The following is a 17,721-nucleotide window of genomic DNA, read 5'->3' as shown; positions in this document are numbered from 1 at the left end:
TTCTATCCACGAGACAGAAAGGATAATAATCCTTGTCTAGATGAAAGCAGAATTGAGATGTCCAGTTAAAAGAGAACTCGGAAAAGAATGAATTGCTCCCTAAGGTGTTCAGAGCTTAAAGAATGAGTGTTCCATTTTAAAGCTAATAGTATCTGTCAAGGCCATCTGTCATGGATGCTCTAGCTGAGATTCCTGCATTGCAGGGGGTTGGACTAGATGACCCCTGGGGACCCTTCCAACTCTAAGATTCTATGAAAGAATACGTACCATACAACTCCAACTACAACAGCAAAATACAATTAATTAGTATCAAATATCTGTGCAGTATCACAATGACCAACGCAGAACAACCTAAATTGATAATCCATTCTGAGGTCTCAACAGAATCCCAAAATTCTCTGCTGCTACCACAAATTAGTTTCAAGAACTGCAAACTTATTCATGCTGACTAAATATCTGCACCATTTATTTATTTATTTATTTATTTATTTATTTATTGGAGTTTTTTATATTATGCCTTTCAGAATTCCTGTCATTCAAGCATCAGAAAGATTCGTTAATAAAAAATGCAATTATGATATATTAAAGTATAAGAGTTCATTACAGGGCTGTTTGTGGTAGATGGCCTCAGATGGGGAGTGAAGAGATCCATCTGAAGTGGCCTTTGTCGGCCTCCCTTTCCTTCCTTGAAAGATCTACACTGGCTCCCAGTACGTTTCCGAGCACAATTCAAAGTGTTGGTGCTGACCTTTAAAGCCCTAAACGGCCTCGGCCCAATATACCTGAAGGAACATCTCCTCCCCCATCGTTCTGCCCGGACGCTGAAGTCCAGCACTGAGGTCCTTCTGGCAGTTCCCTCATTGCGAGGAGCCAAGTTACAGGGAACCAGGCAGAGGGCCTTCTCGGTAGTGGCACCCACCCTGTGGAATGCCCTCCCACCAGATGTCAAAGAGAAGAACAACTACCAGACTTTTAGAAGACATCTGAAGGCAGCCCTGTTTAGGGAAGCTTTTAATGTTTAACAGACCACTGTATTTTAATATTTTGTTGGAAGCTGCCCAGAGTGGCTGGGGAAACCCAGCCAGATGGGTAGGGTATAAATAATAAATTACTATTGTTATTATTCCTCTTTCTAAGACATTATAACCCTCCATCAGCCTCTCACTCATTTTGACCTTGGAAAGTCAGTTGCTACAGAGCACATGTTATCTTCTACATTATTTTGGATTGTTTCGGATTTGCAGGAAGAAGAATATACACCTGTAATCTTCTGGCAAACCCCCTACTTCTTCACTATCAAGTCACCACCACAGGGTGGTCGGCCTAAGATCAGTGGTCTGGAAGAGGTAATTTCAGCAAATTAACTCAATTCCACTTGCTAATCCTCATTTTTGAAGATCTTCAGCTTACGATTCCTATAAATTAAACTACTGTTTCACACGGAGGCTGTCTTGTTTCACAAAGAAGATAAATCAGAGTGCATTGATTTAAGCCAGTTTAGTTTCATTGAATCAACTGAGGTCCTCCAAAACATGTCAGCATTTATAGTTTTCATAATCCAGAAACCAAACTGTGATGTCCTGGAGCTAAATAATTATAAGGAAAATAAGTGGCATTTCCTGCATTCTAACAGTGACGGTGGCACTACTGAGGCTTGTTAGGGTAGTAAGAAAGCTGAATTAATTTGAACACCACTGGATCCTATATTCCGTTCAGCCTCAGGCCATTATATGTTTAATTCCTGTCTCTTGTTTTTTTATATTTATGCCACAGTGCATTAAACAATACAGTGTGAATTCAGAGGCAACTTCTTCAAAAACATGGTGCCTGCAGAGGCAGCTGGACTCCAGCTCCCAGAGCTCAGCTCCAGTTTGCAGAGTCAATGGTCAGGGAAGATGGGAATTGTAGTCCAACCCATCTGGAGGGCACCACGTTGGCTACCACTGCTGTAAAGGAAATGGCACAAACCGTTCAGCCTCAGTAATCAAGGGCTGTTGTATAAAGCAAAAATGTACTTCTAAGCTTGTGAACTATTCGCCCTTCCTGTTAGCAAAATATTTAAATCCTGTGATTAGATTTATGTAAGTTTGATTTACGTTAGCTCCATTTACAGTGGTACCTCAGATTACATCCGCTTCAGGTTACAGACTCCACTAACCCAGAAATAGTACCTCGGGTTAAGAACTTTGCTTCAGGATGAGAACAGAAATCGTGCTCTGGGGGCTCAGCAGCAGCAGGAGGCCCCATTAGCTAAAGTGGTGCTTCAGGTTAAGAACAGTTTCAGGTTAAGAAGGGACCTCTGGAATGAATTAAGTACTTAACCCGAGGTACCACTGTAAATGTTTTATATGAGCAAGTGTTTCCCACTTAGGACAACTACCATTCATCCCGGAAGGCCTTTGTAACTGCAGTCTTTTCAAAAAGTCACCAGTAAGTCTGGGCAAAACTCGAAAGCTTCAGCTTTTTGTTTTACTGGCGAATGAACAAACAGAATATCTGGCATGATGGACATTAATAAGACTCATTTAACATTTTAAAACAGAAGTATTCCTCTCTTCTGTTTTTTACCCCCTGCTGCCTCTGGAGAAAGGTAACTTGGAATCCAGAGCTTTTTGGATTTTGGCTGCATGAGTAAGTGTTGCAGTTGCTGTAATGAGCATCATGTGAGTTTCTTAATTTGATACAGAAAATCTGTGAAAGTGGCAGTTATTGTGTTTTCCATCTACCTCAGGTGTGGCTCATATTTGGGGTCCTGGGTGAAGCCTCCAGAGGGCAGCCATTGAGGCTCTGTGTCTGTGTGTTTGCAAATGTGCATGGGCGGGTGCCAAACTGGGTATTTGATCCAGGTGAAATAAAGCCTAGTTTGTCCCCTGGCCTGAGCTCTTCCTTGTCTCAGTGTTGTACCTTCTGCAGTCCAGGGACTCCCATTTCTATTTTATTTATTTGCTTGTTTATAAAAAATATTTATACACAGCTGGATCGTTAAAAATTACATCAAAGCAGTTTGCAACAACAGAAAAACAGAAAATTTCCGGATAGTGTCTCTGTTACCATCTTCTGCATCCATCACACTCCACCGTTCCTTTTCTGCAACACCTTGTGAAGGTGAGGGACCCCGGAAGTTCAACCAATGAACCCTAGAATAAAAAGCAAACCCATCTATGGCATCAGGGGGACATTTCCACAGCAGAAGGCACTTGACTCTTTGTATAAACTGAACGTACACACAGAGAAACAATCCTGGATTGTCTGAGTCCTGGAAGACCTGCTCCTTACAGTACTTCGCTAGCCTTTTCCACCTGGTTTGGGAGGGTGGGGCCTTGACTGACTCCAGCTACAAAAGCTGAGGCTGTTCAGCAGGTTCTTGGGTTAGGGCATTGCCTTGGTGGGAGGTGTTTTTTATTGAAATTTCTTAAATATACAAAAACAGTGTGATGTCTCTCAAGTTATGATTTCTACAATTCACTTGCATTTGTTAAGAGACATTAATGATGCATACAATGTTAGGTTATGAAGAAAAGAGGGGGAAGAGGGAGAGGGGTGGGTGGTTATGTTTCTATTCTTCTACTTAATGTATTGTATGTGTGGGGTTTTGTGCCAGCGTTACTTTGTGTGTGTGTGCTTGTTGCTGCTGATGCTACTGATTCTCTCTTTTTTGCATTTTTATCTTAGGTCTTATTCTTTATGTGGATTTTCCCCATTTGCTTGTTTGTTTACTTTTTGATGTTTTATTTATTGTTTATGACCTTTATTGCTACGTTTGTAGTTGTGCAATTTTATTTTTCAGGTTGCAAGCCGCCCTTGAGAGTGCCTTTAACGATGGAAAGGCGGCATGCAAACAGAATCGATCCCTGGCCGCTGGAACTTGAGAGACGGTGGAAAAAAGCTCCATAATCTCTCTCCACCCCACCCTATCCCCAGTTCAGCACGCCCGATTTTCCGTCCCTTGTACAAATCGGCCGGTAAACTCCACCCGCGTCCGCCCTATAATGCTATCTAGTCCTCCTTGACAGGGGAAAAATCGGGGAGAACACACCTTCCTTCCGCCCTTCGCGTGCGTGCGCGCGCGTCACATGACCTCGTGCTCCTCCAATCAGAGGCTCCGGGGCGCCGTTCAAACCGTCCGGCAGCAGTTGTCCTCCTGCTTGGCGTCGCTCGCCATCGCCTTCGCCTCGCTCGGTCCGGGCGCGCTATGGAGGGCCGGGTGGTGTCTCCGGGTCCCTACCGAGCTACCAAGCTAGTAAGCGGGGCGGAGAAAGCGGCGAGGGAGGGACTCGCCACAGGGCGATGAATGCAGAGCGGCGTATTAGCTAGCAAGCCCGGAGTGCGCGGTTGGGGCGGCTTCACACGTGACACAGTTCGCGTGTCTGCTTGTCTTCGTGTCTGTTTTGTTCTTTAATAAGAACTTTTTCTTTTTTAAGGTTGCCTTTTGGGGCCCCGAAAGAGCTTCTCTCCCCCCCCCCCAATCCTTTCCAGGTGCTTGAAACTAATAAAAAAAACACAATGAAACAAAATTAAACCCAAAGAAAATGGAGAAAACCTTCAGACTGGGCGGGGGGGGCAGATGGGGGGTTTCTAGTTTTAAAGTAGATGGCTTTTAAACCCTGATGGTTTAAAAGCCATCAAGGATGTGGTTTGTTTTAATTTCTTCTTGCACGCTACAATCATGGCATGCGGAGGTTTTTCTCTTCTTTGCCCACATGCTAGTAAGCAGCAACTGGCTTCTTTGCCCAAGGACACCAGGGATGGGGAAATTGTGATCCCCCAGATGATGTTGGATTGTGCGGTCCCAGCCAGCATGACAAGTGGTTGGGGATAATGGGAATTGTAGTCCAATAAGATATGGAGGGTCACAGCTTATTGATTGCCCATGGACATGGGGTGTAAAGTCCTCCACATGTGATTGCTACATGCAGCACTACCCAGAAGTGGTTTCCATTTAGGGCCACGAAACATGTTTAGAAAATTATCCAGTTCCACACTGGTGAAGCTGGTATTTTTAATTTGGTTTGCCCTTTTGCCCTAGAAGTGCATGTTTAACATCATACACAAGGTGATTACTACTCCACGTTAGAATCTGTGGATCAACACCTGTAAGTATGCATTGACAGGTGCTAACTGCTCTTAAGGGGCCTTGAGTATGTTTAGTGGTTAATGAATATGTGATTCGTGGTGGCAGGACAAAACATTTGCCTATATTGAGGAAGCCGTGGAGTGGAGTGATCACATGACTCCTCCTTTGCACACCTGCAGATTCCACACTTCACAGCACTGTCATGTGTAATCAGCCCTTTGTTAATGCCCTTCTAGATAAGGAGGAATGTTACTACATTTTCAATTGCCATTATGGCTGAAATGAGGATTCTGACATGCATTAATAATTCCTTGATAAACAGCACAGGGTTTGTGGTATATTTGGGCGTTGGTGCATTATGTGGTGGATAACTTATTGTTTCATTACCAATTCCAAACTGCAAATTCTGGTTAGCTTCTTCTTGTTGTTTTTTAAAACCTAAATTTCACTTCTGCCTTGTAGTGGAATGAAGTTACTAAATATTTTCGGGCAGAAATGCCACGAAGGAAACACAGGCAACACTTCAAAAAATATGGGAATTGTTTTACGGCAACAGAAGCAATCGACTGGCTTCATGAATTACTGAAGAATAACAGTAATTTTGGTCCAGAAGTTACTAGGCAGCAAACTATTCAGCTGTTAAGGAAATTTCTCAAAAATCATGTGATAGAGGATATAAAAGGAAGATGGGGCTCAGAGAATCTGGATGACAACCATAACTTGTTCAGGTAATATATAACCATATTGACAGAACTTGGAAAAATGGGTTGATTGGATGCAAAAGTCCTGTTGATTTCCCCTGTTTCATGTGTTACTACCAAAAATAATGAGGTTTTGATTTATTCACAATTTCCACCTTTGAGTAACATGGAATTGAAAATTAGCTGTAGCATAAGACCAGCATCTAGTAGTATGATATAATATGCACTAGGCTTGTGCCAAACTGCTTGGGATGCTGGACTTACTTTATTCTGTTCATACAATGAAAGAATTCCTCTTCTTCCTACGTTTCAGTACTTGTATGTGAAATGTATCCATTACCTTAATGAAAATTGTTGACTTTTGTACTGTAAATGTGTTTGAGTGATGAACACTTTCCCAAATACTTTGAAATGCAAACTGTGTTTCAAAATAGTCTGTGATGCTACTGTTCAATGTTGAGCTTTTGTCTTTTAAAATTACAGGTTTCCTTCAGTTTCCCCAGTGAAAATTCTGCCACGTCGGTATCCGTTGAGTGAGAGCACAGATAATATTTCTAAGCAGCCAGAAAAGGCATTTAAGTTACCACATTTCTCCAGAAGAACACCCAAAAAATATGAATTCCGGGAATGTAAGGTAATAGGTTATTTCTGACTCTGATTCTATGACTCATTATGCACACTTACCTGGGAGTAAACCCATGGAACACAGACCTGCTTCTGAGGATTTATTTATTAGATTTCTATCCTTCTCCAAGGAGCTCAGTGTAGCAGCATGCATGGTTCCCCTCTTCTCCATTTTATCCTCACAACAACCCTGTGACGTAGGCTAAGCTAAGAGATGGGGACTGACCCAAGGTCACCCAGTGAGCTTCATGGCTGAGTGGGAATTTGAACCCAACTCCAGACCAATGGCCATGCTGGCTGGAGCTGATGAACACGGTAGTCCAACAGCATCTGGGAAAGCTACAAGTTGCCCACTACTACGTTATGGTGTTGCAGGATTGCTGTAAACATTGTGGGAACAGCTAACTGATGAGCAATTGTGGGAACATCCATTAGCGGTCTTCTGGCTTCCAGACTCCTGGAAGGATGGGGGTGGAGAACGGTTGTTATGAGACAGTATGACTCTCAACTCTTGAGTAGAAGTCTTGACTATACATATTTATAATGCCTTTTATTATGGCTGCTTTGTAGGAGAACACAGAAAATGTGAAAAGTGAAATGATGGAAGAGGACAGGAAAAATATGTGCATCAGACAAATAACCCAAGCGGACATAGACGAAGTTTGGAAAAACACAGTTGTGATACAGTGAGTGACAAATGGTCTTCTTCACTCCCATCATTTCCCAATGTGCCTAAGGATAGAATCGTTAACTTATTGGGCAAAGATCACTGTAGTGTCCTGATGGTCAGCTGAGGTTCTCAAAGCATTCTGTTGGGAGAAGCCTCCATTTAAGTTGTATACTTTATTGCTGGCAGAGCATTTTGAGTACAGTCGTACCTTGGTTTTTCAAATGCCTTGGGAGTCTAACGTTTCGGCTCCCGAACAATCGAAAACCAGAAGTGATCGTTCCGGTTTTCGAACATTCTTTGGAAACCAAACATCTGACGCAGCTTCCGGTTGGCTGCAGGAGTTTCCTGCAGCCAATTGGAAGCTGCACCTTGGTTCTCAAACGTTTTGGAAGTCAAACAGACTTCCGGAATGGATTCCATTTGACTTCCAAGGTACCACTGTACTGGAAACTTTGAGCTTAGCAAGCTTATACACCAAATTGAATTAAAATATTAGCATTTCTAAACAGCACTAGTCCTACTAAAACATAAAAAGTGCATGGATTATTGTAGTAGCTTAAGCTGGGAAGAAGAGTTATTTCTTATAGGGAAGAATGTGTGTGCTTTGTCTCTGGCCCTGTTTATATTTTAATGATATGCTCCTCTGGTTAATTTCTTTTAAAACCTATTTTTAATGGGTAATAAAGATAGCTTGTTTAACTAACTAAAGTTTGCTTTACTCCATCTCTGGTTCATATGTAATACCAAGCCAGGTTTTGTGAAAACCAAAACTAAACTCAGCCAAACTCCTCCTGGCTGCATAGCTGATAATGAGCAGAGGGAGGAGTGTGTGAGCCCAAAACTCACAGCAGCTCAAGCAAATAGTGGTAAATCATAGTTAAGCATTACTTATGAACACGGCTTCTGTGATACTTCATGGAACTTCTGTTGGACTTTTGAAGATGCCCGGTCTCTAGTGTCCTTGTCCTTTACATGTCTCCGCTTAACAGATTTATCCTTGCTTGTTATGATGCCTTAGACACCACAGGAAAATTCATTTCGAACTATGCACTAAAGTGGATTTACATGGCCACCCCTCTTCCACTATACTATGATTTATTTACTGTGATCACCCAGTGATGAAGTTTTCATAAAAGCTTGGTTTTGATTTGCAGGCGGTAACTTTAAGAACACAGTAAAACGATATGCTTATCATTTCAGAGATGTTTGAACATCAATATATATTGAATCCTTTTGCAAGCCTGTTTTCTTTAGAGACCCCCCAAAGTGATGTGCTCAGTTCTGGAATTATCTGGCGTTGTGTTTTTTCCTCCTTGCAGTTTGCAAACTATTTTAGGCATGCCATCACTCAACGAAGTATTGCACCCTGCACAAATAGTTCCTCGGTACATAATATACAACATGACTAATACAAGTAAACGTGGCGTTGTTCTTCTGCAAGACAAATCAGGCAAGTCCTGTACAATTATTTGAAAACCTGATTTCCACCCCACCCCCTTCAAATATTACGGAAAGTGCAGCATTTCTCCTGTCTGGTAATTTAACATTGGCATTAAAATCTAATAATTAATTAATTAATAAAGCCCTCAGTAATTTGAAAGATATATGCCTCCTTTCCTACAGGCCCTCCCAGATGCTAAGATCACCAGAGGGGGCTCTCTTGGTAGTTTCCCCTCCCTCAGATGTTTCCGGGGTGCCCTGGGAGAGGGCATTCTCTGTGGAAGCCCTAAGTTGTGGAATTCCCTCCCCATGGGGTGGGGTGCCTGGCTTCTTCACTATTCCGCTTTCAGTGAATTTTGAAGATGTGCCTGACCTTTGACACCTGAGACGTTTGTTTTCAGAGCCCCGCCCCCTGTTTTGTGTGATTGTGATCTGTTTTAACTTTCAAGTTTTTAATTGTAACCTGCCCTGGGATGTGCTAGTGAAAGGCGGGTGCAATCATAATAATTTCAGCAGAACTTCAATGTAAATATGCTTCATTATCACAACCTAGCACAAGGGAAGAAGGAGCAAAGGGGAAGTCTAGAACTTTTCCTTCTTCTCAAACTACATGTTTTAAAACTGGTTATGTCAGCTAAGGGTTAGCTAGTGTGATGCAGTAACTAGAAAATTAACCATGAAGCTTTTTTAGATTGTGACCTTGAGCAGCTGGTAACTCTTGTTCTAATTCCCAGCTATGTCTCATGGGTAGCATGAGGGTTAAAGTGAGATGTTATATCTTCCAGAATATGCCCTTAGATGATGGATGAAACAGGACAAATAGAAAGAATATGTGAAGTCTGCTCTTAAGAATAATAATGGGAACTGGTTAATTTGTCTCTTCCTTCCTCTACCCCCTTCCTTGCAGAAGACCTCCCTCACTGGGTACTGTCAGCTATGAAGTGCTTGGCAAACTGTAAGTTAGACACACATTGTTTGAAATGTCAGGTGCTGAAATAGAAATGGAAAACAGAATAGAAATGCCAATACTATATTGGTGACATCTGCTGGGCTCTTATTTATTCTGGGCTTCCAATAATCTGATTTTTAGAATATTTTATGAGATAAGTGAAATTAAGGCCGAAAAAAAGAGCAAAATAGTAACACTGTAATTCCATAAATGCACCACAAATTTGTGCCTGATCTGTACAATGGCAGTTCTTAAAAGAATTGCTGTGTTACGTCTTGTCAGGGGTCCATCCACCACCATACCCCAGCCAGAATAACTAACTAACTTTATTTTTGCCACTCAGGAAGATAATTCCATTTGCATTATTATGTATAATGATAGTTATGGACGAAATCCTAACTCCTGGCGTCAGGGCTTTTCAGAGCAGCAGAGGGGCTGCCACATCCACACACCAGCCACTCACTGAATACAGAATGGGGGGAGGAGGCTTGTACCCCACCCCTGTACCAGCTGCAGCAATTGGGCCCAATCCTAGGCTGGCTCCCCTTTCAGAATGCCTGTTTCTGAGCTTTCTACTGCTGGAGATCCTGCCTGCTAACCCCTACCATAAAGGGGGTTGGAGTCCTCTGCCCCATAAGATATCTCTCTCTCTCTCTCTCTCTCTCTCTCTCTCTCTCTCTCTCTCTCTCACACACACACACACACACACACACACACACACACACACAGCTCTTTGTGCTGTTTCGCGTTGTAAATTTTTGAAGAGTCAAGTTCAATGTTAATGAGATTTATTTCCTTTTGTATTTTAGGGCCTAGAAGCAATGGCACGAGCCAGCCAATGTACATGGGCTTTGAACGAGATGTATTCAAAACTGTTGCTGACTATTTTCTTAGTCTTCCTGAACCTTTGCTTACATTTCAGTACTATGAGTTATTTGTGAATATACTGGGTACGTATTCCTCTAGTTCTGAGGCACCTCAAACTTTAATGGGCATTTGAGAAGATGGACTAAGACGCCATGTGTCTGAGCGAAATCACTTGGTTTTCACTTGGAAATCACTTATTTTCAGAGTGAACTCTGGCTGCCTTAATAGGACAAGTAATTTATTATAAATATTAACAACTTGGTTTTCTGTTCTTAGTCTTTGCACTGAATGCTGAACACAGACTGGCTTGTTATGTGTCCTTAGTCTTGCATATCTGAGCTATCTGTTGCACTTATGTTTTTGAATATCCTCTGACTGAGCAAGTGTTCTCTTCAACATGACTAACATTTCTGACTTAACTTTTCTGACTTGCGTTGCTTGTCTTGTTGCCCTGTCACATCGCCTGCATCTGAACTTGTATTTCATTTTCTGATAGTTTTGTGTGGCTACATCGCAGTTCCAAATAGATCCAGTGGAAAATCTAGTGCACGGAATGAGTTGACTCTTTCAAAAACTCCACCCTTAAACTCTTTCAAGTCAACCGAATGCCTTCTGCTAAGTTTGCTCAAGACTGGCGAAAAGGACAAAGCTGAGGCTTCCAAAACAGTTTCTGTAAAGTGTACAGCTGAAAAGGGACATGATAAAAAGTTGCAGCATGATAGTTTGCCTTGTGAACATGCCACCATTCATGAACTAGCAGGTGGAAGTTGTCAGGACCTTTCCAGACTGAAAAATGAACAAGCTGTGCCTCTCAAATTTAAGGCAAGGTGTTACTCTTTGGAGGGAATTGCAGATACCGCCTCAGGCAAGTGTAGTAAAGACGGACTAAAAACACTTTCTGAAACTGGAGTTCATATACCGTTCGCAAGTAATGGAGACCAGCTGTTTCACTCTGCACGTAATCCAGACTGTTTCTTGGATCTTTGTTCAGATGTCGCTGGCCCAAAAGAAACATGTGGCTTCAAGAGAGTTTCCGCAGCAAGTATTCCAGACCAAGAGCTATCTAGTGGTAACTACAAATCAAAGCAACTTTGCAGCTCTCGTAGTTTACGTGGAAATAGCAGCTCTAGCTGGTGTAGTGCCCATGTTCCAGTTGCAGAGATCACGGTGAAACCACATCCTTGGGGCCATCTGGGCCAAAAAACCCAAAGCACCACTACACTGGTTACTAAAATAGGAAATAAACCTGGGAATTCTGATATGGCCATCAGTAAAAGACTCTGCAAAAGTGCAACACAACTTTCAGAAAACACGCTTCCCCCCAGCACCCTTATGTTGACTGGCACAAGTAAGATTGCTTTCCTGAGCATGGGATTTATTTATTTGTATTTACTAACTAGTTTGTTTTTCTGCCTTTTTTATTTTTCTTTGCACAAACCCCAAGGTTTTAAATGACTAAACGTATTCAACAAGATTTGTCAAAACAGTTCCTAGGGCCTTTGAGGTTCAGTAATTTTAAAAAACTAATATTTTGCCATGCAAGCATCAGTATTTTCTGTAGTGCATGCTAATGCCAAGTGTGTGTGCTCTTCTGTCAGTGCTGTTATATTTGTGTAATTCAGCATATTTGTAACCCGCGTAGCTACTGGGCAACTCTTCCAAACAACATATAGAGAGAAGCTGCTGTTGGGCACGGACTTCTAAATCACTCGTCTAGTCTCTAAACCTCTAAACAACCAGCTAGATGTTTTTATGTAACTGGACCAGTCTTCCCTTCTGTGTCATTAAAATAATAACGTTTCGTTTTCATTTGCTCTTCACCTGTATTGCTGGAGCAAAATGAAGTGATTTCAGGATCTTAGCACAAAAGTCTAGGATAGAGCACATAACTAACTTCTCAACTGAAGTAGAATCAATTACAAAAAAACTATTACTTTGTGTTATGCGGGGAAATTAACGTGCAGGATTGCTAATTCTGCTTTTGATACAGTTACTGAGAATAATGTCTGTCCCCAATTTTTAATTTGCTAGAGATGCTCCAATCTCATTTAGAAAGAGTTGCTATTGAAGCACTGCAGATCTGCTGCTTATTGCTTCCTCCATCAAATCGCAGAAAACTTCAACTCTTGATGCGCATGATCTCTCGAATATGTGAAAATGTTGATATGCCACGACTTCATGATGCAGTGGGCACCAGGTCTTTGGTAAGATGCATTGCTTTCCATTTTTTTCTTAAGTTGTTCCATTGTACAACTGAAATTTTGGGTTCCAATGTTATCAGTCTTCCCTTCTGTGTCATTGTTACTGTTAAGGGGATATGTTTTGGGAAGGAACATGATACCACATTCTTTCCCAAATAATTGCCACAATACAATTATTTTGTTTCCTAACCAGTTTGTTTAAATGTTTCCAGATGATACAGACATTTTCTCGATGTATATTGTGTTGTGAAGAAGAAGTTGATCTTGATGAGTTGCTTGCCATAAGATTAGTATCCTTTCTAATGGATCATCACCAAGAAATTCTGGAAGTCCCGATTTATTTACAAGTGGCCGTACAAGAACACTTAGAAATTTTAAAAACTACTCAGGTGAGGGAAAAGGTTGAAGCATGCCTTTCATGCTTCAAACAGAAACTCTTATGAGTCAGAGATCTTAACTCCTGAGCTTGCTGTCTTTTTTCTCAGCCTGGATCTTGGGACACATTAGTTAACTATTTAAGGCTCCTCCTTAAAATGTAGAACTTGACATTTCTTGCCCCTTAAACTTAAGGATGTTTTGCATCCTTGAGGTACTATTCTTCCCATATCTTCAGGCAACTGTAATAGTTTGGCTCCTAGCAAAGATTCTGTAGAAATCGTTTGGTTGCTTTCTGGCTATTACAGCGGTGCCTTGGTTGTCAAACTTAATCTGTTCCAGGAGTCAGTTCGACGCCTGGTACCGTTCGAAAACCGAGGCGCGTCTTCCGATTGGCTGCAGGAGCTTCCTGCACTCAGTCAGAAGCCGAGGAAGCCGCGTCAGATGTTCAGCTGCCGAAAAATGTTCACAAACCGGAACACTTACTTCCAGGTTTGCAGCGTTCGGGAGCCAAGCTGTTCTACAACCAAGGGACCACTGTACTCAGTTTGGTCTTCAGGGAATTCCGTGGACTTCCAGACCTGATTATTAATTGACAGGAATCAAATTTTCATTATGTTACTTCATACTATAACTGTTCTCTGCACTATAATTCTGAGTCCTATGGCCCTGGGTACTTCTGTGGTTTGAGAAAATTGGGTCATATTTTTATCATACTTTGATTCCATTGTTCATTGGTATCTTACCCTTTGGGAGTTTCAGCCTCTATAAGTAGGTCAGTATTGTTATTATTATTATTATTATTATTATTATTATTATTATTATTATTATCATCATCATCATCCACATATGACAGATAGAGAGAGGGCTGAGAGAATCCTGGTTTGAAACCCATTCAGTGCATCCCTAGCTTAGCTTGGAACTGGGAGAGTCAGACTGAGAGCACTTGCTGTTTAACAGATGCACTAAACCAACTCTGTATAAAATGCCTGGAACTTGACATTATCTTTGTTTGCAGATGGAGTGCCTAGGGGAAGAACTGAGCACCATATTTCCAACTTACTCCTACTGCGAGAGGATAACTTCTCAGGAATTTGATGCACAAAAGATTTTCACCTCTCAGGCAGCAGTTGCTGAGCTTCTGGAAAGCGTCATTAAGGACAGAAAATTAAGTGTGAAAGACAAGAAGAAGAAGCTTAAGCAGGTAATAGAAGATGTTAAACCTGCATCAACATTATTTGTGAAGCAGGTAGCCATTTAGTTTTCAGAACTGGCAGTTAAGTTGCCTCTGGCAATCTCATGTAGATGAAAATTGTCTGCCTGGAAATGGGTGCTTGCAGTGTGAAGAACAAAGGGATCTGTTCAGCGGCATCTTTTCTTTTTCCTTTTAAAAAAGCTGCATCTGTTTCTGAAGCCTGCTACAGCCCCATCACTGTTGCCTCTTCTGCTGTAGTGGTGAAAGCAAGGCTTGTACCGCAAAGGTTTAGGTGGCACCTTAGGTCTGGCAAGTCGGGCAAAGATATAACAGCTCTGGCCCAGGTTGCTACTTTAATCTTGCTGCTAATTAGCTTTCTGCTTAGGCACTTATCTGTGTTAAGCAGATGTCCCTATAGTACACCAGAACTTCTGCTGAGGTGTAGGTGGCTGCTCTTCTCGACCTCCAAAATTCACCCCCATCCCAGCTGTGGTGAACAGGGACTTTCTAGCTCTACAGTGTTCGTTGTGCCAGCTGCTTTGCAAGTGCAAATACGACTGTGTTGTAACTCTGTAATGGGAGGACATGGCATTCTTTTATGGGATTGAAATCCCTAGCTACAGTATGCAGAATCATATCTAGCCCACCTCAAGATGTCTGGCTGAATGGCAATGCATTTTGCAAACTAGGGGTGTGTGGTGGTGGGGATTCTTTTCATTTTTTTAATGGATCAAGAGCAAGTCTGCAGTAGAGATTTATCCCTCCTTCACCAGCCGGATCCTAGGCATGTTGGCTTGGAAATAAATGCCACTGTCCCATATGATTTGCTCTCCAATTAGTATGCAAAGGATTTTGGGCTTAAAGGGTTAATGGTGGACATGCTGTTTTTGCAGCTGGTCTCTGCTTTGATATTAGTAGTACTCTAAAATGACACAGAACACCCCTGCAATTGTTATGAAAAAGTGCATGCTAGGTTGAATAAGTAGGGATTCCCCTCCCCCCCTCAGTAAGTGTTTAGTTTGGTTTATTCAAGGTCACCTGACACACAATTTACTGTAATCTACTTTTGGGTAAAGTACAATATCTTTGGAAGCTTAATACAGAGGATTTCTGTTCTTCTGCAAAAACCTTTGAGTTTGTTTTTTTCCTGGACAAACCCCCTACACAAAATTGTACTTGTCCCAGAATTTCTAAGTCTTATGACTGGAGTCCAGCTCTAAAGCAAGCAGCTTTTAAATCACCAAGTTGTTGTTACTATTCTCTGTTCTCTCTTGTAGTAATGGAGACTTTGTTGGGCTTGAATTGTTTCTTAAATTCAGCCAAAAGTACGTTTTAAAGTTCCTACTCTGTAGCTAGCTGGTTGCCAGTGAAAGAATTGTTTCATTCTGGATAGCAAAAAGTCTTAAGCCAGTATTTTGTAGCAAAGTAGAATGTTAAAATTGAATAAATAGAAAATAAAACAAACTTGGCCACCTCCCTGCTCACCCCTGACTGTCTTTATAAGAATTTTTACTTGGTTGTAGCACTGTGTTCATTTTTTGTAACTTCAGTATGACTAACATGGCATCTTGTTCCTCAGTTTCAGAAAGAGTATCCTGAGATCTATCAAAGCAGATTTCCAACCACAGAAAGTGAAGCCATCCTGTTTGAAGACAGGCCCAGAATTAAGCAGCCAATGCTCAGCCTGCGAAAGCCAAAGCTTCGTACCCTGAGAAGTTAATTTTATGTCTTTTGACGAATCTGATGTTTGTAAAGCCATTTTGCTTGGAAAACAAATATTAGCCACATTTAAGTGAGCGAGTATACAAAAATGTGAATTTGTTGAACTGTGCTAAAATAGGTTGGGTCCCACGGTTCCCTTGTCATACCTAAAGTCTGGAAATGACAACACCGATGTTTACAAAAGAAACCAACCAATGTAAATAGATAATATTTGTGTGTGAGTGGAGTTGGGTGAAATGAAGGGTAACCAAAAATGTACAGATACCAATAGCCAAAAAGAAAGAGATGGAGTTAGTAGAATTGAGAATGCATGCTATAACCCATTCCAAGAAATGGGGGCATACTTTTACCTCAGTAAGCTGGTGTGTGTGTTAATTTTCAAGAAGTACTGCATTTTTTTTAGAAATTGTAAGTAGAAAAGTAGAGAATATTTTATTATTTTTTGAGTGAAAGCAATAGGTGTGCAAGCAATTTGATTAGACAGCTTTTACTTTTCAATTTGCACTTACCGTGTATGTTGGTCGTCTGTTGTCTTGAAACTTTGCAAGGTCCGCTGTTGACCAAGAAGAGGCAGGAGAAAAAGGAGGCATGGAACATGTCTCACAGTGTTAAACAGAAGAGAGCGATTGTAAAGCTGATCATCTTTGCACAAATCCAGCCTTTCATAGAAAAAGGCTTCAACAGCCATAAAGAAGCAATTAAAAGCCTTGCTTGCAATGATTCGAAGTGTGTTACATTTGTAGTCCTGGAATATTTGGAAATACGTGGTTAATGGGTCACTGGTCCCATTATTTGTGTTGAGGTTTTCCTCCCATGCTTTCTGGGTTCTCTTTCTTTCCATTTAGGCCAGTAAATTGGATCCATGCGAGAAGAGCAGTCCTGAGTGGGATGAGGTGGAGAGTTAAGTAGCAGGCAACTCTACTTCCAAATCTCTACCAGCTTGCTCTGGTCATGTTGGGAGTTGGAAGGTATTGCTACTGCCATCACCCTTCCATACTGATGGGATTGGTTTTGTTTTTAAAACCTTTCCTCCCGCCTGTTTCAATGGGAGGGAAATTAATTACGGCAGGTTCAAGACAGCATCAGTAGGTAGCCCAGTATGTTGACTGTACAAGGGAAGGGGATTGAATGCAGTGGCTCAAAGGTCACCCCCAGTTGATCCCACCACAAATGGGAAAAACAATGGCTGTACTGCTTCCATGGCTCCTGGGGGATTAGAGGGGCCTCTAAGGCAGATGGGATGTCCAGTCAGCAGAGCACTTCCCCAGTGGCAAAGCCACACTTCCATCCTATCCCCCTTCCCCCACCGGCCTTTGGCAAGGGTTAAATTCAACTAGTTTTCAGGGGAAATCTTAAGTCATCACTAATATAATTTAAGTGGGACCTAAGTACAACTAAGGTTACTCTGAATCCAATCCATTGTGTGTTGTAGTAAGACTACACTGCCCAGATTCTTTTCACCTCTCCTTTTCTTTTTATGTTTATCTGTTGTAAGTGTTTTGTGTTTACAGCATGTATCTGTCAATATTTAATTGATTTTATATTTTTAAAATATCTGTCAGAGGAAGCTTGTTGAATAAAATGACATAATGTTGGTACTCTATTTGTGTTTTGTTCGGAAGGGTGTTTCAGAAAGTGCATCGAAATTGAATTGTAGCAGAAGGACCTGCAAGTTTAGGAACGAAACGCAGAATTGCACTTTAGGAGTTAAATATCGTAGCAAATGACTCTATGGAGTACATTTTCTGACGCTTAACACTGAATTTAGATTATTGTAGTATGAGCAATGTTTAAAGGCTGCAGTGGTAAATGGAAGGCCCCAAATTGTAACAGCATAATTTATTATGGGGCAGTTCTAAAAACCAAAGATGCTCTGAGTTATTGCAATAATTGTGAGGTAACC

General features: G+C 41.5%; 1 protein-coding gene across 1 annotated transcript; it reads left to right on the top strand.

The window, feature by feature from the left end:
- Positions 1–4,111: 4,111 nt before the first annotated feature.
- On the top strand, positions 4,112–17,416 carry DEPDC1 (DEP domain containing 1). Its single transcript, XM_081914055.1, has 12 exons — positions 4,112–4,240; positions 5,537–5,802; positions 6,259–6,409; positions 6,970–7,085; positions 8,389–8,519; positions 9,417–9,464; positions 10,268–10,408; positions 10,822–11,673; positions 12,357–12,529; positions 12,739–12,915; positions 13,920–14,105; positions 15,676–17,416. The coding sequence occupies exons 1-12, from the start codon at positions 4,193–4,195 to the stop codon at positions 15,814–15,816; spliced, it is 2,430 nt and encodes an 809-aa protein (XP_081770181.1). The 5' UTR covers positions 4,112–4,192; the 3' UTR covers positions 15,817–17,416.
- Positions 17,417–17,721: the final 305 nt, after the last annotated feature.

Source organism: Podarcis melisellensis (assembly GCF_964234715.1).
Source record: "Podarcis melisellensis genome assembly, chromosome: 6".
NCBI classification, from domain to species: Eukaryota; Metazoa; Chordata; class Lepidosauria; order Squamata; family Lacertidae; genus Podarcis; species Podarcis melisellensis.
Note: the sequence above shows the minus strand (reverse complement) of the source record. Positions and strands in the feature narration are given on the sequence as shown.

Bases quoted from the DNA above. Each gene is read 5' to 3' on its own strand.
- DEPDC1 (XM_081914055.1), top strand. From the start codon at position 4,193: ATGGAGGGCCGGGTGGTGTCTCCGGGTCCCTACCGAGCTACCAAGCTA. The intron at 10,409-10,821 runs GTACGTATTCCT...ATTTTCTGATAG, and splicing joins GTTATTTGTGAATATACTGG to TTTTGTGTGGCTACATCGCA. The intron at 11,674-12,356 runs GTAAGATTGCTT...TTAATTTGCTAG, and splicing joins CCTTATGTTGACTGGCACAA to AGATGCTCCAATCTCATTTA.